General features: G+C 62.0%; 1 protein-coding gene across 1 annotated transcript; it reads right to left on the minus strand.

Moving 5' to 3' along the window:
* Positions 1-358: 358 nt before the first annotated feature.
* IGFN1 (immunoglobulin like and fibronectin type III domain containing 1) lies at positions 359-21,533 on the minus strand (the record flags this gene model as incomplete). The annotated part of the gene is made up of 17 exons (XM_081225853.1): positions 359-875; positions 1,760-2,086; positions 2,790-3,098; positions 3,771-3,966; positions 5,346-5,434; positions 6,637-6,939; positions 8,245-8,373; positions 9,170-9,343; positions 10,213-10,512; positions 11,008-11,307; positions 11,647-11,788; positions 12,445-12,569; positions 13,037-14,074; positions 15,083-16,912; positions 17,640-17,912; positions 18,968-19,136; positions 21,330-21,533. The coding sequence occupies 17 exons, from the start codon at positions 21,531-21,533 to the stop codon at positions 613-615; spliced, it is 6,171 nt and encodes a 2,056-aa protein (XP_081081979.1). The 3' UTR covers positions 359-612.
* Positions 21,534-21,834: the final 301 nt, after the last annotated feature.

Genomic DNA, 21,834 nt, shown 5'->3' on the forward strand with positions numbered 1-21,834 from the left:
GGCCCACAGAGTCCGCCCATCCGCCCAGGAGTGCTATTTCCCAGCCCAGACTCCACCCAGGGAAGCCTCCGGCTCTGAGAAGGATTTGGCCAGACAGAGGCGTGCAGGAGACACGGGCTAGGGCTCGGGCGGGGCGGGGGTGGGGGTGGGGCTGTCTCTCCACCACGCAGACCCTCGGAACGTTCCCAGATTTCCCACCCTTGGAACTGACTGCGCAGCCCCGGGATGCAGAAGAGCCCGGTTCTGACCCAGCTCTTCCCTCCAGCCAGAAGCCCACCCCCGGCTGGAGCCTGGCACAGAGGCTCTGCACTGGGAATCTTCCCCCCAGAGTGCAGACCCCAAATTCACTTGCAAATGGTTTGCCAGTGTTAGCCAATGCTTTAATAAAGAAACAACATACAGAGAGCAGCTGTCCCAGCACACACACACACATGGCCCTCCAGCCCCGGCTCCCGCCCAGGTCCTCGGACCCCCGTGCTCTCCCCTCACTGTGGTCACTCAGGCCCAGCCCGTCCTGCCCTCCCCCCAAGGGATTTGGCCTCCATCCTGCAGACACATCCAGTTCCCTCTGCTCCCCCAAGCAGGAGGCTCGCTGCCATCCCGTTCAGTCACTTAGCTTGGGGCTGGGAGGCTGAATGCCCGCTTCTTCTTTGTCTTCCCCAAAGCCTCCGTGCCCTCCGGGAGGAGCTTCCCCAGGAGCCCCCTCACTCCCCTCTCCCTGGGGCTCTGGGAACTGCCAGCATCCTCCATCCTCTGGGACTGCCTCCCCAGGCCAGTGCGGTGTGAGGAGTGAACCTTCGAGGATCTGCCTTCATCCCAAGGCTGTGGGGATGGGCTGGGCCACTCCAGGGTGTGTTGGGGCTCAGAGCTAGATTCTGCAAGACACAGAGGACCAGGATCCGGGCTCGTCGTCCTGAAGGTCAACGTGACACCGCAGGGGGTCAGGCCGCGGGGCTCTGCCACGGGCGTGTGGGTTCAGATCCGCAGCCACCACACGCTCTCCAACTTTGGGCTAAGTTCTCCCCTGGCCCCTTGGGGAACCGTAACCTCCCCCAAACGATAGGTGTGCACACGAGCTGGGCACTTTGAAACGTTCCTTTCCCGGGTTGAAAGGGCCACTGCTGCACAAAGGTCAATCCCGATTAATGAAAAATGTTTAGGAGTTACTTCTTTTTTTTTTTTTTTAACTATTCAAAATATAAGATGCTATTGGGGACTAACACAATATTGTAAATCAACTATACTCCAATATAAAATAAAAATTAAAAACATAAAAGAAATGTACTCTAACAATAAAAAAAAGAGGCTAGTTTTCTTATTAACACACATTATTTACTTTACTGGGGAATACCCACGAGAGAACTAGGGTGGCCTTGGGGCGCTAGGTGTCCCTCTCTGGGCATATTTATGAAGGTGCACCTGAGAAGAAGCCTCTTTCTCTCTCATTCAAAATGGGTCGCGAGGCCATTGTGGGAAGCTTAGGTGGGTGGCACAGAGCCCCTCAAGCCAAGAGCTGCTTACCAGTGATCTCATCCACTGCGATGGGCAAACCAAGGCCCCAGGAGAGCCGGAGGTGGAGGTTAAGTAGCAGAGCTCATGGAGAGCCAGGCGGAGAACCGCGCTGTCCTGACTCCAGCCCACCCCTCTAGAAGGGGACGGGCCCCTTGAGGACTCCCTGGAGGCAGCCGGGAGCTGTGTCTCTGGCTCTCCTTCCCCCCCGCCCCCCACCAGCTCGCCCCCCTGTCGGGTAGCGTCTCACCCATGACGATGAGGGTGGCGGTGCTGACGGCCTGGCCCAGTGTGTTCTCGGCCACCACCTTGTACTCGCCGCCGTCCTCGGCCGAGACGCTGGGGATGACCAGGGAGCACACGCCCAGCAGGTCCGTGCTGTACACGGCAGGGTCGCCTGCCAGGCTCTGGTCGTTCTTGAACCAGGTGACGCGGGGCTGCGGCCAGCCCTGCACGGCGCAGGTCATGCAGCACTCAGAACCCAGGGGCAGCAGGTGGGTCCGCAGGCCCACCAGGAAGCGGGGCTTCTGTCTCAGGTGGGGCTCCTGGTAGCTGGGAGCCTTCACCGTGACCCTGTCTGCGGTGGAAACTGGCAGGCGAGGAGGGTCAGAAAGAGAGAAGGGCTGCGGCGAGCCCCAAGCCCCTGGTGAACTCGGGCGCTGCCTGGACCCTCCTGCCGTGTCTCACCTGCAAACTTGGCCCCAAGGCTGCTCTGCTCATTTTTTATCCTTTTCTTAAAATAATTTTTGGACTTTTTTTCCCTGTACTACAAGGTAACACACACTCAGTGTGGACAAATTGGAACATACAAGAAATCAAAAGGAGAAGGAATAAAAACCCAGCACAGCCAATTACCTACCGATGACCGCAGCTAGCATTTTGGTGTTGAAGCTTTCAGACATTTTTCTACTTTAGAAACTCGTGAAAGTGAGAAAACGAGCATCTGATTTTATGACCTGCTTTTCCTGGCAACTGCTTTGAAGGTTCGCATCTATTTGACTTTGTAAAAGACTCTGTTTTCGGAGAAACACTGGTCTCTGTCTACCTTTTCGCCTGCCACTGACTGGAGAGGCCACCCAAGACCCGCAGACAGCCCCAGCTCCTCGCGTCCTCCCCGCGGAGGAAGCGGCACCCACCCTGAATCGCAGACGCGGAGGACACGGGAGCCGGTGGGCGGGGCGGGAGGTGGGAAGAGCGATGGACCGGCGGCTGTCCCCGCCCTCCCAGCCTGCGTCCCCGCCCTCCCAGCCTCCGTCCCCGCCTCTCCGCGCGGAGCTCACCTGGCGGCTGCTGCGGGACGACCCAGGGCTGGCGCGTGTCCGAGGGCTCGCTGGCGCCCAGCTCGTTCTTGGCCACCACGCGGAAGTGGTACTCGTGGCCCGGGAGGGCGCCCTCCAGGGTGAAGCGGCAGGCGTGCAGGCGCTCGGCCGCGGGGCGCCAGGGCGCGTGCACGGAGGAGCGCGTCAGCACCGTGTAGTGCAGCGGGGCGGCCCTCCCATCGGCCTCGTCCGGGGACGGCACCCACTCGACGGTCACCGAGCCCAGCGTGCCCTCCCGCAGGAGGATGGGCCCCGGGGCCCGTGGGCGCGCTGCGGGGACAGACGGGTCAGGCTGGAGCCGGAAGTGCTCCACCTGGCCCTGCCCAGGGCCCTGAGTCTTTCCAGGTCCCCAAGTCCTGCCCACTTCTTCCAGGGCCCTGGAGACACGGTCTCGCCAGGCAGGGGGCTGGAGCCAGAGAGAACTGGGCCAGTTCTGCAGTTACTGCTAGAGGGTGGGAAACCTCCAAAAAGACTCATTTTAATTCACTTTGTCTTGTAAGTAAAATGACACAGGAACAGAATGGGGGCTTCCATGAGACCAAGTTACAGAGCTCCCGCTGTAATTGTCCATCATTTCTGTGTTTCAGAACCCCCTCCGGGGCTGGGGCTGGGGGAGGCCACCTTTATCCCAGGGGAGGAGCACAGACAATTCTTGCCACCGCTCATTGGAGTCATGTGATGGTGGTGACTGTCTCTGCTCACTGACCCGAAACGAGGGACAACAGAGGTCCGGGGAGGGCTGTGCTCAACTGTCCCCAATCCCCCGAAGAGAAGGACAGTGATACCCCCTCCCCCCGGCCCTCCTCCTTTCTCCCTTGGGGCGCATAAGAAGGATCAGGGTGTGGTCACGGGCACACCCAGGCGGGTGGAATCCCGCAGACCTGTGACCAAGCCCTGGGGAGCAGCCCAGCCGTGTCCAGCCCCAGCCCGGGGCTGCCTCACCTGCCACCCTGAGGCGGAAGATATAGGTGGCCTCCTGCCCCCGCGGACTCCTCAGCACCACAGTGTAGAGGCCGCTGTCAGCGAGGCTGGCCGCGGGGACCAGGAGCTGGGTGAGGCCATCCTTGACGGAGGTCACACTTCTTTTAGGCAAGGGCAAGCCATCCTTTAGCCAGGTCACGTCCGGCATGGAGGCGGCCTGGGACACAGAGGAAGGAGAGGTGAGAGGGGAGTTTTGTGGAAGCCATGGCTTTGAGCTGGGCTGAAGTGTAAGTGTGAGAAGAGCATCCTGAGAGGAGCATCCGGGTAGAGCCACGGTGGGAGCAGGGGTGGGGGGAGAGGAGAGGAGGCTGCAAAGGGGGGGTTTGCAAACACCTTAAGGGCCCCGCACATCACACCCATACAGACACCTGCGTCTCGTTCTGTGAGCCACGAACTGCTGTTGTAAGCTTTAACCAGGAATTAGATCTGGATTCACGGGGCTGGGGGAGCGAGGGCGGGTGGAAGTGGGGAGGACTCGTGGGAGGGGAGTGCTGACCACCCTGGTGCCCAGGCTGGGCTGCCAAGGGGGGTATGACTTGGGGGTCCCTGCAATAGTCCAGGAGGGAGAGTATGGTGGCCTGACCCTGACCAGGGTGAGGGGACCAGTCCAGCTGCCTGATGGCTGCACCACCAACTCCCATGAGACCCTCAGCTCTGGGAGTCAGAGGCACCTGGGGATGCTGACAATGACCTACCTCACAGGCTTGTCTGGGGACCCAAGAAGTTAACGATACGAACAGGGCCCAACACAGAGCAAACACTTGGTGTGTCTTAAATATTTTTGTCATCATTACCATCGTCATGATTATGGTCTAATAGTTAAGAACATGTAATTTAGAGTTAGATCTGGGTTTGGGTCTGACTCCGCCACCTATGAGTTTCCCACGCAGATGATGACAATTTTCACAACAATAACAACCATAATAATACATACCGGGTACTTGCCATGTGCCCAGCACTATTTATGCGCTTTCAAGTATTAATTCCTTGAATCCTCAGAACAACCCTTTGAGATAAGTTACTATTAATACCCTCTCTTGACAGATGAGGACGTCGGAACACAGAGAGGTTAAGATATGTGTCCAAAGTCAAACAGCTAGTGAGCCTTGACGTCAGAATTTGAATCCAGGCACCTGTGCTTCTAACCACACTGGCTGCTGTACTACACGTACAAACACAGGCTACGTACTCTCACAACAGACATTCTGAAGTCAAGGGGCATCACCCCGCTGCAGGGCACCCTTGCCAGACTAAGGAGGTGGAACAGTGGGCGGGGGGAGGGGACGGGGCGCGGGTTTAGAGGTGCAGTACCGATCGCCACCACCAGAGAGCGTCGTGGACAGGAGCAGAGTGGCCACCCAGCTTCCGGGGGGAGGGCTGTGCCTGCCAGGAGGACCCTCCCCTCCCCTCCCCTTCTCTATGCGGCCTGATTTCCAGCACAAGCGCAGGTCCCTGACTAGGGGCCAGAAAGGAACCGGGAAGAAAGGAGGCCCACAGGGCTGAGACTGCCTGCTGCAGCCCACTAGATATGCTCACCTCAAAGTGGACAGGCACACGAACTGTGTCCCCAGCTCTGACCGTCAGCAAGTACTTCGTGCTGGCGTCCATGAGGAACTTGGGACAGCCTGGAACACACGGGGTGACCTGTCACCTCCCTCTGCATTTGGGCCCCAGCCCTGGTCACTAACCAGGCAGGGCTGCAGGGGGCTAGACGCTAGGCCAGCCCAGTGATGCTGAAACCCCACTGGACATCGGACAGGGGGCCCTGCAGGAACTGGAGAGGGGGCTGGAGGGGAATCCTGGGGGGAGCCGCATGGCTGGGGGAGGGGGGAGCGGGATGGGGGCTGAGAAAGGGAAGCCGTCAGGGGCAGCCTTAGGGTCAGGCTGGAACGGAGGGGGATGGTGAGAAACTAGCCCAACTCTTGTGTTTTTGTTGTTGTTGTTGTTGTTGTTTTGCAGTACGCGGACCTCTCACTGTTGTGGCCCCTCCCGTTGCGGAGCACAGGCTCCGGACGCGCAGGCTCAGCGGCCATGGCTCACGGGCCCAGCCGCTCCGCGGCATGTGGGATCCTCCCGGACCGGGGCACGAACCCTTATCCCCTGCATCGGCAGGCGGACTCTCAACCACCGCACCACCAGGGAAGCCCCTCTTGTGTTTTGCAGATGAAAACGACCCATCTGAGGCAGGAAGTGGCCCCAGAGCCCGGGGTTTGGGGCGGAGCCAGGACGGGCTCTGGGTTCCGGCCACAGACTCAGGGTGATTTTTTTTGTATGTCTCCCTTATCATCACAAGGACAGCTGGGGTCTGTTGGGATGGCCCAGTGTCAGCTTGGGCCAAAGACAGGTCAGCTGCTCCAGCAGTTAACGCCCCCAGGGAAGGACAGTCCACCTTCCGGTAACAGGGAAGGGGGCGTCTTCTGCATTGACGTGAACCCGGGAGCTGAGGGGCAGCCGGCCTTCTCAGGCCACGCTGGGGAGGCAGCAAAGAATTCTGGAGCGAGCCTGGGCTTTGGGGTCAGTCACCTGGCTTGCACCCGGGCTCTGCTGCATACCAGTGGTAAGGCCCAGGGCAGTGTACTGCTGACCTCGGTTTCCTTATCTGTAAATTGGAGATAGTATTGACCTTGTACGATTTTCATGAGTTACAATGAAAATGCATTTCTGAAAGGGCCTGCCTAGCCCAGTGCCCTGCTCCTACTAGGCACCCAATACGTGACACTTCACTAAGCTGGGGTGGGGGTGGGGGTCCCGGCTCAGCTCGTGCATGGGTGCAACTCAGAGGCCCTCCCCAGGAAGGGCCTGGACTGGAGGAGGGAGGTGGACTCACCACTGACGGGCATGGCTTGCACCACCGTGTCCAGGGCAGTGGGAGGGCCTCGGCCCCCGTCATTCACGGCTGTCACCCGCACGAAGTAGCCCTCCCGAGGCCGCAGCCCCTTGATCGTGTACGTAGTGCCCGGCACGGTGCCTGCGTGGCACGGACTCCACTGCAGGCTGGCTGAGTCGCCCAGCTCTACCACGTAGCCCAGTGCTTCGTCCCCGTCCTGAGGGTCCGGTTGGGCCCAGCTCAGGGTGATGCTGGTGTGCAATGTGTCCGTGACCTGGAGATCCCTCACGGGCCCGGGGGGTCCTGGCCAGGCACCACGGGGTGTCAGGAGCGGCATCACCTCTCCTGAGGGAGGCCCCTCGGTGGCCACTCACTGGTTTTCCATGGGCGGCTGGGGATTGCTTTCACTGAGGGGTCCGCCTCCAGGCTTTGTAAAGCACCTGCCTGGACCCAAACCCTTACTCTACCCCGGACTCTTCCTCAGTCTGCACCACCCATCCCAGCTCGCCTCCTCCGGGAAGCCTCCCCTGACCCCTTCCACCCACTCGCCAACCTGCCAACCCCCTTCCCCTAACTGTCTTTCCATAATTCCCCCAATCTGCTGTTTTCATCGATGAGTCCTTAGGTTCCAACATCCCTGAAGACTAGAATTCTCTTTCTGTTGTGAGCATTAAGCTCCCAGTCAAGACTGCCTTGGGTACTTAGTCCATACTTTGTGCTCTGTACCTGTAAAATGGGAACAATACCAGCACAGGCCCACCCACCCACGAGGGTTTCAGAACAAAGGTGTGAGCTATGTAAAGGGCTCTGTAGACTGCATCCAGGGCTCTGGACTTCAAACCTGGGGGCAGTCCCTGGGCACCCAGCTCCCCAGACTCCCTGTGTCTCTCCAGGCCCCGCGGCCACTTCCCCAGGCCCCGGTTGACACGGAAGGACGCCCCTGGCCGATCCACAAGGGCCAGGAACGTGCTGCTCCCTCAGGGCTTGTCACCAGCGGGCTCATGAGGGTAAGAGCTCAGGAGAGGCGCACAGAGCAGCTGTAGGCCGTGGAGGGATGCTTTGACAGGTGTTTCGTGGAAAACACGAATTCTGCTTGAATTTGGGAAATTTGGATCAAACAAAGCAGGGCAGGTTTCTCTTCTGTAGGGCTTGGAAATGTCCTAGGCTGCCTGTCGTGGACACGTGGACCACAGGTAATGCTGCTCTAGACCAGAAGTGTCCCAAGGATGCACGTGGTTCCTGACACCACGCCAGCCCCCAGCAGGTGATGAGCAGATGCTCGCTGGATGGAGAATTGATGGTGAGGCTCCCCTGTGACCACCCCCTCCCTGTAGGGATGATGCCCCCTCACTGGGGGCAGTGGATGCTTACAGGATGGGACCAAGTGAGTGGGCTGAGCTGGGGAAGGACTTTCCAACCCCCATCTCTGGCTCCTGGGCCTGTCTGGTCTCAGTGTAGGGCCTCAAGCCTCCAGGGGCCCCTAAGTTTTGCCTCGCCCTCAGGACCTTTCGACCTTTATCCCCCAGCCATCCTGATGTCTCCTTCGGGACTGCCCCGGCCTGCTCATGCCACTGCCACCACCCTCTCCCGGGTTGGCACTCCGCTTACTCATGGGGTCCCGAGCAAAGACGGCATCCGATGGGGGCCCAGGCTCCCCGGGGCCAGAGGGGGCCACGGCTGTGACCCGGAACTCGTACTGACAGCCCTGCCTCAGGTCCAGCACCGTCCACTTCTTCTCTGTGGGAAGCCCACCCACGTTAGTCCCGCCTGATGGGGCCGGGCGATGCCTGGACGAGACCAGCCTGGCCCTACACCTCCCTGCCCCCCAGCCCCCAGCCGGCCCTGACTTGTCCTCTCCAAGGGGAGAGCCTTCATGGCTCTGGTTCCCTCTGCCTTAGAGCTGCTGTCCTATTTAAATAAAACGGAACCACTCAGCAGTGTAGGTACAGAAGGTGTCCGCAGTCCATGGCCCTCTTTCCAGAGACGGGAGGCCGAGGCTCCGGGGGGCACAGCCTGGCACCCAGCACAGCCTGCCTGGAGCTCTGAACCCCTCTTTCTCCTACTAGCCTGGGCTTGGGCTTTTCTGAGTTTGTTCTGGGCTCAGAAAGCAGTTTCCTGGAATCTACTCAGGGGGCGGGGGCCCTTCTCCCCGTCGTCGTCGTATGGATGAGAAAGCTCACGTTAGAGAGAAGCATGAGCTGCCTGCCGCGTGAGACTTCTGCTGAACCAGGCTCTGGGCCAGACAGTTCTTTGTTTGGGGAAGGGGCGGGGTCGGCGGGGGGGGGCACTGCGCTGTGTGTCGAAGGACATGCCGCAGCATCTCAGTCCCTTCACACGAGGGGCCACCCCCATCTTCCCCCTTCAGTGTGACAACCCCAAATTGCTGGATGTTGCCAAATGCCCCGGGAGGTAAACCACCACCAGTGAGACCGTCATTCTAGAGTGACCTGGCTTGCTGCTACAGCACCTCAGGCCGGGGGTCCAGGGAGGCCCTGGAGGCCAGGACGATGCAGACCACCGCCAGGCTGCTCACCAGGCACCGGCTGCTGGGTCACTGCCACCCAGGGGTTCCTTCCCTTCTTGCGCTTCTCGATCAGGTAGCCCAGGATGTGGGCACTGCCCGGGCCCCGAGGTGCCGTCCACGACAGAGTGATGCTTTGGCTGGAGGCCGACAGGATGGCTGGCGGGGGAGGGGGCCCGGGCAGAACTGGGGGCGGAGAGGGTACTGGTCAGTCAGGGGCTGGGAGAGGTCGGTCAGGGGCTGGGAGAGGTCGGTCAGGGGCTGGGAGAGGTCAGGTCAGGGACTGGGAGAGGTCAGTCAGGGGCTGGGAGAGGTCAGTCAGGGGCTGGGAGAGGTCAGTCAGGGGCTGGGGGAGGTCAGGTCAGGGGCTGGGAGAGGTCAGTCAGGGGCTGGGGGAGGTCAGGTCAGGGGCTGGGAGAGGTCAGTCAGGGGCTGGGAGAGGTCAGTTGTTAGGGGCTGGGAGAGGTCAGTCAGGGGCTGGGAGAAGTCAGTCAGGGGCTGGGGGAGGTCAGGTCAGGGGCTGGGAGAGGTCAGTCAGGGGCTGGGAGAGGTCAGGTCAGTCAGGGGCTGGGAGAAGTCAGTCAGGGGCTGGGAGAGGTCAGTCAGGGGCTGGGAGAGGTCAGTTGTTAGGGGCTGGGAGAGGTCAGTCAGGGGCTGGGAGAGGTCAGTCAGGGGCTGGGAGAGGCGCCAGCTCCCGGGGGTCCTGGAGGAGGAGCGGGCATCTGGGCCCAGCCACGTGCTATCCCTTTTTCGGGGGGTCAGGGGTCTGAGCCAGCCTCAGGCCCCTCGGCCCTGAGGCCCTGTGAGATGCTGCAGATGTAGGACGATGCCAGGCCGTCCCAGGGGCCCCCAGTCCCACAGAGCCACAGCTGGAGAAGACCCCGCACATCCTGCTTGCTGATCTGGCCACCAGGTCCCCAAGAAGCGTGGGTGAGGCTCTCACAGTGCGCTCGAAGGGCCTCGAGACCCCCAGCGTGTTGGCTGGTGGCTCCTGCTCTCTGGGCACAGTGGGGAGCCCGGCACGTGCCCTCCCTGGCCCCGGGCTGTCCTCTCACCCTCGGGAGCCACCACCACCTCGTCGGACTCCAGGGCCTCCCCGGGCCCCTCCGCGGTCACGGCCCGCACGCGGAAGCTGTATTTCTTGCCCTGCTCCGCCTGGGCATCTGTGAAGGTGGTGCTGTCCGCAGGGGGCTCGCCCACCTTCAGCCAAGTGCTGAGGCCAGCCTGCCGCCTCTCCACCACGTAGTGCTGCAGGGCCTGGCCCCCGTCGTCCGCTGGGGGCCGCCAGCAGAGGCAGACGCCAGCCCCGTGGCCGTCCTGCACCTCCAGGGGGCCCTGTGGGGGCTGAGGCTTGTCTGGGGACCCCCGAGAGGAGAAGGGGGGTCAGAGGAGCCGCAGGGGAGGGGCGCTGGGCTCCCCCCATCAGCAGACGAGCCTGCCCGGGGCTGGAGGTCCTGGGTGGGCATCACCGCGCGGCGTCCCTGGTCTCCACCCCCGCCATGCACACCCCCGGAAGGTGACACGGAATGCACCAGCCCCGAGCCCAGATGGGCACTGCCTTCTGGCCACAGGCAGTCCCACCTCGCTGGCACCACTCAGGTCTGGGGGCCATCACCCACCCCAGCGACACCCCTAGGGCCTGGTGTGTCAGCTGCAGAGACACATGGCCCGTCTCCCCGCAGTGGGATTCCAAACCAGTCTGAGGAGGGGCGAGGACAGCTAGGGGTAGGTTTGGATCTTAAACAGCATGCACGTGAGGGTTAATACCAGGGACACCCCCCAGCAGGGCCTGCCCCACTGCCAGGGAGGGCTCAGCGGGGCCGGGGACAGGGCTGGGGCCAGGCTGGCACCTAGGACTTGCAGGGTGAGCTTGGCCTGCACAGAGCCGCCCTTGCTGCTCAGAGCCACGCTGTACTGGCCGCAGTCCTTCCTGCTGGCGCTGGGGAGGCACAGCCATGTGGAGCTGTCCCCCACTGCCACCTGGGCCCCTCTGCCGTCACCGCCGGCCACCTCGGCCCCATCCTTGCTCCAGGTGGCCTGGACCGGGAGGCAGCTCTGGAAGGCGACCTTCATGGTCACTGGCTTCCCCGCCTTGACCACCAGCGGCTCCCTCAGCTTCGCCGTCATGTCGGGGGCAATGACCGGGGGCTCTGGGGAGAGGACAGGGCACAAGGAGTCAAAGACGCTGGGCGCCGGGCACCTGGGGGCGGGGAAGGAAGGGCCCCGAGACAGAGCCCCCTCCCCGCCTCGTGAGAACGGGTGGGTGGGACCCAGGGGCTTCATCTGCAGCAGGACAGACGGGGTCGGACCTCTCTGAGGACGTGCTGACGGGAATGGGGAGCGTGTGGGTTGCTTTTTAAAACCATCCCCTCGACCGAGGGTGAGACTCGACACGGGCTGCAGGCTGGCGACATGTCCAGGCGTTCAGCAGTGGTGTGTGTCGCTGGCCGAGAGCCCGCTTGGCAGGAAAGGGCAGGGTCGGGCCTCACCGTGGACGGTCAGCGTGGCCTCGCTCTGCTGGTCGCCGGCTCCAAAGCTGTACCTCCCAGCCTGGGTCCCCTCCACGTGGGCAATGAGGAGCCTGTGCTCCAGCCCATCTTGCTCGAAGGCGACTCCGTCCCGGGCGCTGAGCTGGGAACGAGGCCACAGGGGACCGTCACCCGCCCCGTCCAGCCCCTCCCACCGCGGGCCAGGGCCTTTTCTACAGCAACTGCGGGAATGAACTGAACGCTCATCGTGTGCTCGGCTGGAGCCAGTCACCCCCTTCAGTGTCTCATCAACTGTCCACGACCTGTGAAGTGGGCACCCCTGTTAGCCCGTTTTACAGGCATGGAAGCCAGAGGCCACGTCTGCGGTGAGTGGCCGCACTGGGCTCAGCCCGGTCCAGTGGACGCCAAGGGCCTGCTCCAGAGCCCTTGACTACCCCCTGCTGAGATGACAGCTAAAGGGTCCAGGGCTGTTCAGGGAGCGGAGAGCCCGTGTGGCTGGGCCGAGGAGGCGGCCTCCGTACCGGCCTTGAAGGACAGGCAGACTTCCAGAGGTGCCGGGGCAGGACAGCAGTTTGGATGTGGAGGGAGGGCCAGGGGTGTGTACAGGGAGGGGTGAGTGGGAGACACGCCCACTTTAAAAATCCAGTTTTATTCCAAGCGCACCAAGGTGTCGGCCCTTTAAACTTCTCGCAGAGTCGGCGCGTTGGTACAAGGAAGAGTGAAAACTCCTTCTACTCCTCCCTGCTTCTCTCATCCCTCCCCGCAAACCGGCTGGTGAGGAGGGGTGGGGGGCGGTACCTTGACTCCATCCTTAAACCAGGCTCCGGGTCCCAGGTCTCTGGTGAGGGTGCAGGAGAGCACGGCAGCCTCTCCGCGCTGCACCTCCAGGTCAGCCAGGCCCTGGGAGAAGTGGCCTGTAGGGCCTGGAGAGACACGGGGGAGTGTGGAGGACCGGCGCCCAGGGATGCCCCTGCCGCCCAGCCTCCCCCGGTACCCCGGGAGGCCACACGTCCTGCCAGCGAGGCCAGACCGTCCAGTTTTCTCCGCAGGGCCCAGGCTGGTGCAGGGGATCTGGGGGGCCAGGGAGATGAGGGGCCCTTGAGTCACACAGGGTGACGTCTGGGGGACCCACAGAGAGTTAGTTCAACAAGTCCAGTGCTTTGGACACAGGGCGTCAAGACAGATACCAGGAGGGCCCCGAGCCCCGTGCAGCCCGCATCCCCCCCACACGAGGAGGAAGAGGTTGCCTCCTGAATTGGGAAGAGATCCCTGGAAATGGGGGTCGCTGATAGCAACAAACTCCTGGGTCTGGGAATGGCCCAGGCAGCCCAGTGTGCAGGGAGCCCCCCTTGGCTCCCGCCTGGAGCCAGCACAGCTGAGAGGCACTTACCCCGCGCCTCCTTGGAGAAACCGCCAGCGCCAGGCTTCTGTCTGGATCCGGGACTCCGGGTGGCGTTCGTTCTCTGGCCGTGGACGTCTGACCCACCCTCTTTGCCGGCTTTCCTGCTGCCAGGACGGCTGGGGGCCTTCTCTGGGCACCCCCCATCCTCTCCTCCAGGCGGTTCCCCCAGGTGTCTGGCCTTATCCGCTCCCCACCTCTTTGCTGCTCCAACCTCGACCCTGGACCACGTCTGAGTCCTGTTCCTGAATGGACCAAGCCTCCTCTCTGACCTGGTCGACTCTTTGGCTCCCCGGCCCTCGTACTCCTTTAGAGCCCCTGGACGTCGGGCCCTATCATCCTTAGCCTCCAGGGACCCCTGCTCCCTCAGGAAGCCCCTTCCTCCCCTCTGTCCTGTGCCCACCCGAGAGCCAGGCCCCTGGGTCCCCTGTGACCCGTCTCCAGAGTCTTTTCTGCCGAAGGGACCATCTGGGCCCTCCCAGGTTCCCTGACGTCCCGAAGCCCCAGGCCTTTGGGTGGAGCCATTCTCCCTCCCAGCAGAAGTCCCCTTACCCGGGACACCTGAGTCCCCTGGGCTGCTAGCCCTGCTCCTTCCAAGACCTGAAGCTTTGCCATCCGGGAACCCTGGGCTTTGCCCCCCACCAGCCTCCTCTCTGCCTGGAACCCCCTCCCAGCCCCAGGAGGCTTGTGGCCCTTCATGGGTCCCCCCGAAAGTGGCATCTTCCTCCTGCAGAGAGCTTGAGGCCCTGGAGCCTGGGGGCCGGTCCCTGGCACCTGTGCTGTCTTGGCCAGACCCCTGGTCTTCCCAGCCTGGGCCCCAAGCATGGCCTTCTCCGCGCCCACCGGCGGACAGTGACATGGATCTGCCCCTTTCCCCGGGCATCCGGCTGCTGTCCAGACCCTGGCTTGTACCTGCTGAGCCCCCCAACCCTGCCCCCGTCCTCCCGCCACCCAGCTGTGCAGCCCCGGAGCCCTGAGGTGCCAACGCGCCCTGGCCAGCCGCTGGACCCCCGTCTGCTGCCCCTGGACCTGCTTCCCAGAAGGCCTGGTCACGTCCGGATTCCCAAGCAGCTGTCCCTGCCCAGGTCTCATCCTGCGCTGCCCCCCGACCGTCAGGAATCCCAGAAGCGCCCACACCCGCTGTGTGGCCTACAGACCCTCCCTCCCCACTGGGAGCCCCTCTGTGCCCAGGGGACCCTGGGAGCCCAGAGCTACCTTGCCACCCTCTGATGCCTGACTCTCCCTCCGAGCCAACAGGCCCCCATGCCTCAGGGGTGCCTGGGGGTCCAGAGGCCCCCAAAGCACTCTTGGAGCCCTGCCCATCTGAAAGCATCTGAGGGCCTCCGTGGATCCCCAGCAGCCCTGGGCCCCCGGGCCCGTCCCCGAGTGCTGTACCGTCTGCGATGCCAGGCCTCGCGGCCATCCTGGAGCCCAGCCCAGCACCTGCCCCTCCTACGAGCCCCATCCCGCTGCCCCTCTCCGGACCATCCTTGGGACCTGTGCCACCATAAGACCCCTCTGGGGCTGCCCAGTATACTGACCCATGTGCCATGGCTTCCTGGCCTCTGGGTCCACCCTCACCTCCCGTTCCAGGAACAGGTGAGCCTGTTCCTCCAAACCTCCCTGAAGCATCTCTGCAGTGCATCTCAGCCCCTCGCCCCATCTCCCCAGATCCTCCTGAGGCTCCCCTACACCCTACCTCACTCCCTGACTCCATTCCCTTAGTATCACTCAAACCGTCCCTGTAACCTGCCTCACCCCCTGAGCCAGTTCCTCCAGAACCCCCTAAATCGTCCCTGTAACCAGCCTTAGCGCCTGACCCCATTTCCCCAGAACCCCCTGACTCGCCCCTATAACCAGCCTTAGCGCCTGACCCAGTTCCTCCAAGGCCTCCTGAACCACCTCTAAAGCCTGCCGCACCCCTTGGCTTCATCCCCCCAGGCTCAAGACCCCTTGACCCCCCTCCGTAAGCTGATGTGCTTCCAGTGGGCAGAGGCCCTGCAGCTCGTGATCCATCCCCAAGGCCCGGCGCTTCACCAGACTCATCAGCGCCCCGGCTCTCAGAGGCCGGCCCTGCGTGAGGAGCTCGTGCCTGGGGGCCCCAGGTAGCGTCCCCATAACTGGCTCTGTCTCCAGACCCCCCGGCTCCCGGCCTCCCTGAGCCATCACTGTAACCAGCTCCGTATTCTAGGCCTGCTCCCCTGGGGTCCCCGAAGCCATCACCAAATCTAGACTCCGTCACCCCCGAGCCGCCCGCGCCATCCCCGTGGCCCGTCTCACCTCCGGGTCCTTTCTCCCTGGAGCTGCGTGGCCCATCCCAGAAATCTGGCTCAGACCCCATGGGCCCTGCACATCTGAACCCATCCGTGTCTCCCAGTGTCCCACCAGGGCCCGAAGGCCCTCTTAGCCTGTGGCTTCTGGCGTCCACGCCCCGACCAGAACCCATCAGCCCAGCCACCTGGGTGCCCCCCTCACCCTCTTGCCCCCCACCAGACCCCAGCACTCGAGGCCCACAGTGGGCCCCGGATTTGCTGGGGCTGGACCGTGTGTCCTCCCAAGGGCCTGGGCCCTCAGACCCTATTCTGCCCGCCTCCCCTGTTCCCCTCTGCCCGGCTGTCCAGGCTCGGGAATCCTGGGGGCTGCTGGAGCCATCCTCTGCCTCGCCGAAGGCCCCCGCCGTCTCCGGGCCCTCCCTTCCCCTGAGCCCCTGTGGGCCCCTGTCCCAGCCCCCGGGACCCCCTGGGCCTCCAAGGCTAGTTGTGCAGCCCCTTCCCCCATCCTCAGACCCCCGTGGGCCTCCATCACCTGCCTCCTGCAGTGAAGACCCAGCCTTGGCTTCAGGACCCCCGTGCCCCAGGGGGACGCCCCCGCCACCAGATATCGGTGGCCCCTGGAAGTCCTTGCCTTCAGAGGTCTGTCCTGGTGACTCCCCTGACCCCAAGGGGCACCCCCGGTCCCCACAGTCAGCATCACTACCTTTCCGAGAGCCCCAGGACTCAGGGCCCCTGCCTGCCATGGAGCTAGAACCTCTTCCTCTGGAAGGCTCCAGGGCCCCAGGAGCTCCCACCCTGCGGCGGCCCCTGGTGTCCCCCAGGCCAGTCCCGCTGCCCTGCGCTGCCCCTGCCGCTCCTCTCCCCGTTTCCCCACTCAGACCATCCTCTCCCCGCACCTCATCCAGGCTCTGCCCCTGCAAAATCTCCATCCCCTCCCCTTCTGACGGAGACCCCACATGACCAGCCTGGGATCCCTGCGGGGCCCGCTCTCTGGTCCCAGGTCCCAGCTGAGCGTCCCAGGGCTGTTCCTGGCTGAGCCTGGACAGCCGACTCCTGGGGTCCTCTCCATGCCCCTTCCCTCCCCCACTGCACCCCAGCCCTCCAGCCTGAGGAGGCCAGGACCCAGCCTTCCTGCCTCCTGCCGTCCCAGAGCATCCGTCCCCCTCGCTGTCGCTGCTACGGCCTCGCAGTTGGTCCCCTGCGAGGCCCAGCCCTGATTCTAGGCCCTCCCCTGAGCCCCCTGGAAGGCTCCTGTCCCTGTGTCCCTCTCCATGGAGCTGATTTTCACCAAGAGGAGTGACTCTGCCCCCTTCTTCCAGAAAGCCCTTTCTTGCTGGTCCAGGGCCCCGGGCTGAGTCGGCCGCCTCCTCGTCCCCCATCGAAGTGTAGCTGCGCCCACCCAGGCCACCTCTGTCTGGGCCGGCTGTGAGCCCAGAAGCCAGCCCGGCCCCCTGGAGGGAGCTCCCTGTGGGGTCCTGCTCTTTGGGTCTCCCCGCCTCGCCACGGATGCTCCTGGAATCTTCTGGGCTCTGGGTTCCATGTACGGGCTGCTGGTGGTCAGTGCTCACGGTCAGATGGCTTTTATCCTTCCCAGCTTTGGTGAGAGGTCACGCCCCCAGAGAAAGACAGGAGAAAAGACCTGTGAACTCAGGCCAAGCCACCTCTCGGACCCCAGCGGCTTTGCCTGACCCTCAGTTTCCCCAGCAGGGAAACAAGCCGACCATCTCCAGAGGAAGCCAGAATGTGGCAGCTCATTGGTGGATAAATCCCATCATCACCTCCCCCAGTCCTGTATCCGAGGCCACCCCAGTTTGCTAGGTGGTTCATGAGGCGTTTTAGAGGAAATACAGAAGCCAAAAGCCATTTGCCGTGAGCAGGTGGCTGGTGTTTAAAAACATCTACTTGCCCTACTACCTGCCTTACAAATGTCCAATTTACAGTTTCCTAGGATCACCTTGAACCCAGAACCCTAGGGGAGTTTAAGGGTGTTCTTTGGCCTGACCCAGGGGCTCCTCATCCATAGTGGACCTGGGCCACTGTCCCAAGCCCTGTCCAGGACCTTAGGGCCATCTTGGATCTGTGCCCAGTGGAGCAGATGCCACTGAGGAGGGCTGGGCTGGCCGTGAAGGGCCTGCACTGCAGGCATCAGGAATAGATCTAGGGGGCCTTCCTCATTCTCTGCGGGGAGGAAGAATCTCCAAAGCAGGGGACTGGCAACAGAAGCCCTGCCCCGGCCTTCCTCCCGCCCTCCGGGGCCCTGAGGTCTCGCCACTGCGGCAGAGGCGGGGACAGACCTGGGTGGGGGGGGGGCGCCCACTCACCTTCAACCACCAGCCAGGCGCTGCAGGTGTGGAGCTTGGTGCCAAGGGAATAGAGGCCCATGTCTGAGAAACAGGCCCTTCTCGCCAGAAGCTGGTGGGTCAGCCCATCACTGGACACGAACACCTCGTATCTGTCGCTCAGCCGGAGCGGCCGGTGCCGGCAATGCCAGGTGGCGCCGGGGCAGGGGCCAGAGAGAGTGCCCTCGAGGACCGCATCGCCCTGCTCCCCGCAGTGGGCACAGGCCAGCGGGACCACCACCTGGGGCAGGACGGCTGCCGGGGAGCAGGACACAGCGTGACCCGACGCAGGGCTCTGGGAGCTCAGCAAGCCCGGCTCAGGCCAGCTTAGCCACAGCTCCCTGTCACCTTGGACAGGCCACTCCTTGCCCCAGGTATCAGTTTCCCCACATAAAGTGAGGAGTTATAATTAGGTTGTGAACAGTCAGACTCGGGCTCTGGAATATTCTGGAATTCTAAATCTGACCGTTCTATCTGGGGGCGGGTAGGTACAGAAAGGAAACCAACAGGCTGAGCCCAGTGCTTTATGCCTGCCGTCCGATTAATCCCCACGACCACCTCCGAGGCAGGTGGTATTATTTCCCTTTTACAGGTGAGAACATTGAGGCTTTACAAGTTATATGGCTTGCCCAGCTAAGACGTGGTCCAGACGGAATCCACAGCCTGGTCTGGCTGACCCCGGAGCCCTGCCCCCTTCCGCGTCCACCACGCCAGGCCAGCTGGAGGTCTAACCCCTCCTCCTTCTTCAGCCTTGACTTAGCCTCGTTCTCTATGATTTACCTGCCCACCCCAAGCCTCTCCTCCCTCCAACGTCCCTTGAGCTGTCAGGTGCTGGGGCAGGGGTGGGGGCAGTGGCAGTGGGAAGGGAAGAGCTTGATGAGGGGGAAAGGAACAGTCCCGGTGGGGTGTGGGCACGGGGGGCGGGGGGGGAGGGGTCTGCACAGGGCAGGAGCGTGCCGACCTGGTGGAGATTCTTGCTGGGGGGTCGTGGGAGGGGAGGACCCACATCAGAGAGGAGGCCGTAGAATTAGGCAGACCTGATCTGAGAGTGAGTGGATGCTATGGACAGCCTGTGAGCGAGGCGAGAGCCAGGTACCCCATGTCTGAGACCCGCAGTGGAGCCCAGCCCAGCACCAGGAGAACACAGACCTCGGACCAAGATTTTGAAAAGGCATCATCATAATTTAACCATTTGGGTACACGTTCCTCTCCCCAACTGCGAAGGGGGGCGATGTCACGTTCACCTACCCCCCACAATGGAACCGAAATGGGCGCCCCCCGCTCAGACTTCGGCAGGGCAGACCACTCACCGCTGGCCTCCAGCTCCGTGGAGGAGACTTCGGCATCCTGAACCCCGACCTGGTAGATGCCAGCGTCCTCCGGCCGCAGGTCTCGGATCTGGAACTGGTAGTGCTTCCCCAGATGCTGCAGGCAGTGCTTGGTCTGGTTGTCAAAGCCATAGGGGGCCAACTCGCCATCCTGAGGCCAGGAGAGGAAGAGGGGGGTCCAGGGCCTCAGTGGGTCCACAGCACCTCCTGCCCCCATCCTGCTTGCTGACGACCGGCCGTGTTCCCCACTGGCCCCGGCACCAAACAACACCAACACCGCTGGACGATAAAGGGGTGGGGCGGAGAGGGGCGGGGTGGAGGCCCAGAGCGCGTGGTGGAGGGAAAGAAATGCTCTAGGAATATCCATGGCTCTTACCACGTTGTAAATGACCTGCTGAGTTTACGCAAGAGACACCGAGATTGCTGAGCCGGCACCGCGGCAGCGGAAGCAGAGCTCCTACCCGAGCGGGGGCGGGGAAAGAGCGGGCGTGGCCGGGCCCCCAGGCGTTCATTCATGAGGAACCGGAGTACTACCGCGGCTGATGCACACACCCACCCTAGCCAAGCCCCGGAACGACTGGCTACTTGGCGAAAAACAGGTGGTCCTGCTCTACAAGGGTTTGGCTTGTGATTTGTTTTCTGGCTCTACAATGGTGCGAAGGCGATGCACATTGAGGAGAAACCGTACCTGGAATTGTGACTTTTGATCTTTCCCAGGCTAGTGCTGGGCAGTGCAGCCCCAGCTCCCGGGCAGCCCGCCTTCACGAGGGTGAGCCACCGACACACTGAGAGCCATTCTGTACCAGACAACCATCTGCTTTTCGCTTTCGGTACAGCATTCAATCAATTACAGGAGATACTCAACACTTCATGACAAAATAGGCTTTCTGTTAGATAATTTTGCCCAACTCTAGCTGATACAAGTCTTCTGAGCACGTTAAAGGAGGGCTGGGTTGACCTATGTGTGGTGTTCAGTAGGTTAGGTGTATTCAATGTATTTTCTTTTTTTAATTTTATTTATTTTATTTTTGGCTGTGTGGGGTCTTCGTTGCTGCGCGCGGGCTTCCTCTAGTTTCGGCGAGCGGGGGCTACTTTCCATTGCGGTGCACGGGCTTCTCATTGCAGTGGCTTCTCTTGTGGAGCACGGGCTCTAGGTGCACAAGCTTCAGTAGTTGTGGCACACGGGCTCAGTAGTTGTGGCGCACGGGCTTAGTTGCTCCACGGCACGTGGGATCTTCCCGGACCAGGGCTCGAACACGTGTCCCCTGCAATGCCAGGCATATTCTTAAACACTGTGCCACCAGGAAAGCCCTCAATGTATTTTCGTCTTATGATATTTTCAACTTACAGGGGGTTTATCGGGACGTAACCCCATCACAGGTCGAGGAAGATCCGTATTAACAGTAGCTAACACTTAGCTGCCTGATGTGTGCCAGGCACTGTTTTAGGTACTCGGACACATCAGTGAATAAAACAAAGATTCCTGCCCTCAGGGAACTAAAGTTCTACGGGGAGACAGAGAAATAATAAGCATCATAAATAAGTAAAGGATATAATGTTTGTTAGAAAGAGATAGAACTGGGGTCGGGGGTGGGGGGAGAGAAAGGAGTATGTGGGTCCAGGAGCCGGATGGGGCTGGGGACACACTCCACTACACAGGGGGGCCGGGGAGCCACTGGGGGGCGGCAGTTAGCTGTGTGGATGAAGGGCAGAGCACGGCAGACAGACGGAGCAGGGAGCAAAGGAACGGGGGTGAGCCGGGGGTGAGGGGGGAGCGGGGCAGCCAGGGGGAGGCTGAGCGGAGAAGCAAATCACGCACCATCTCAGTTATCCTTTCAACACGCCAGGAGACAAGTCCTGCATTACCCTCATGTCACAGATGAGGCAACCAAGGCACAGAGAAAGTAAGCACCTTTCCTGCGGTCACACAGCCAGGAACTGGGGGAGCCAGGAGGAGTCTGACCACAGGACAGTGTGATGCTTCGCTGCCGCCCCCTGCAGCACCCGTCTCCAGACACCGACGCTACCACCACCTGGTTGATGTGTAATTACTCCTGGAATCCTTGCAGCGATGTGTCTGGAGAGAGAGCTCAGAGGAGAGGGTGCGCTTCTCAGAACCCTCTTTTGACCCCGTGCCCTGGCTGGAAAGCCTGGTCGCTCGGTGAGAGGTCAGAGGCCTCCCTGGACTGTCTTCACCAGGGTTTGAGCTGACCCCAAGCAAAGCAGGAACTCCACGGGAGGCGGGGCTCGTCACCTGTGTACTCGGTTGCTCGCACAGTTCCTCCCCCCGGGACCAGCAGCAGCCCTGCCAAGAGCCCCCCCTCGATGGCCCCTCCAGCCTCACCTTATACAGGTAAAGCTTGTTCTCAGAACTCTTGAGATCCAGCTCCAGGTCAAACGTTGTGATTCCCTCCTTGTTGACCTCGATGTGTCTCGGGTTGGAGGTGGCGTGGTCACAGGGCCACGGCCACCACTCAGCGGGAGTCTCCGGGGAGGGTGAGGGGGGATGGAGGGAGACCCAGCTGGCCGCGGTGGGGAGGGGCTCCATCCCACCCACGCCCAGGGCTACCACCCAACGCCTGCCCACGACTCCCACCCTGGGGGGCTCAGCTCGGATGGATATCTTCGTCAGCATCTTTCCCTTCACGGCTCCATCACCATCACATCAGCTCTCGGTTACTTACTTGGCTGTTTGTCACACGCCAAGAAGCATAATCCTCCACTTGCCTCTCCCTCCAGCCTCCTGCCTCCAGGCCCCAGCTGAGAAAGAAGAGAGGCTGAGCCCCCATGGGGACTTAGGGGGCCAATGTTAAGCCATCTCGCCCTCCTGACCTCCACCTCTCTGGGAA

This window comes from Mesoplodon bidens (genome assembly GCF_964165515.1).
Source record: "Mesoplodon bidens genome assembly, chromosome: 2".
Lineage (NCBI taxonomy): Eukaryota > Metazoa > Chordata > Mammalia > Artiodactyla > Ziphiidae > Mesoplodon > Mesoplodon bidens.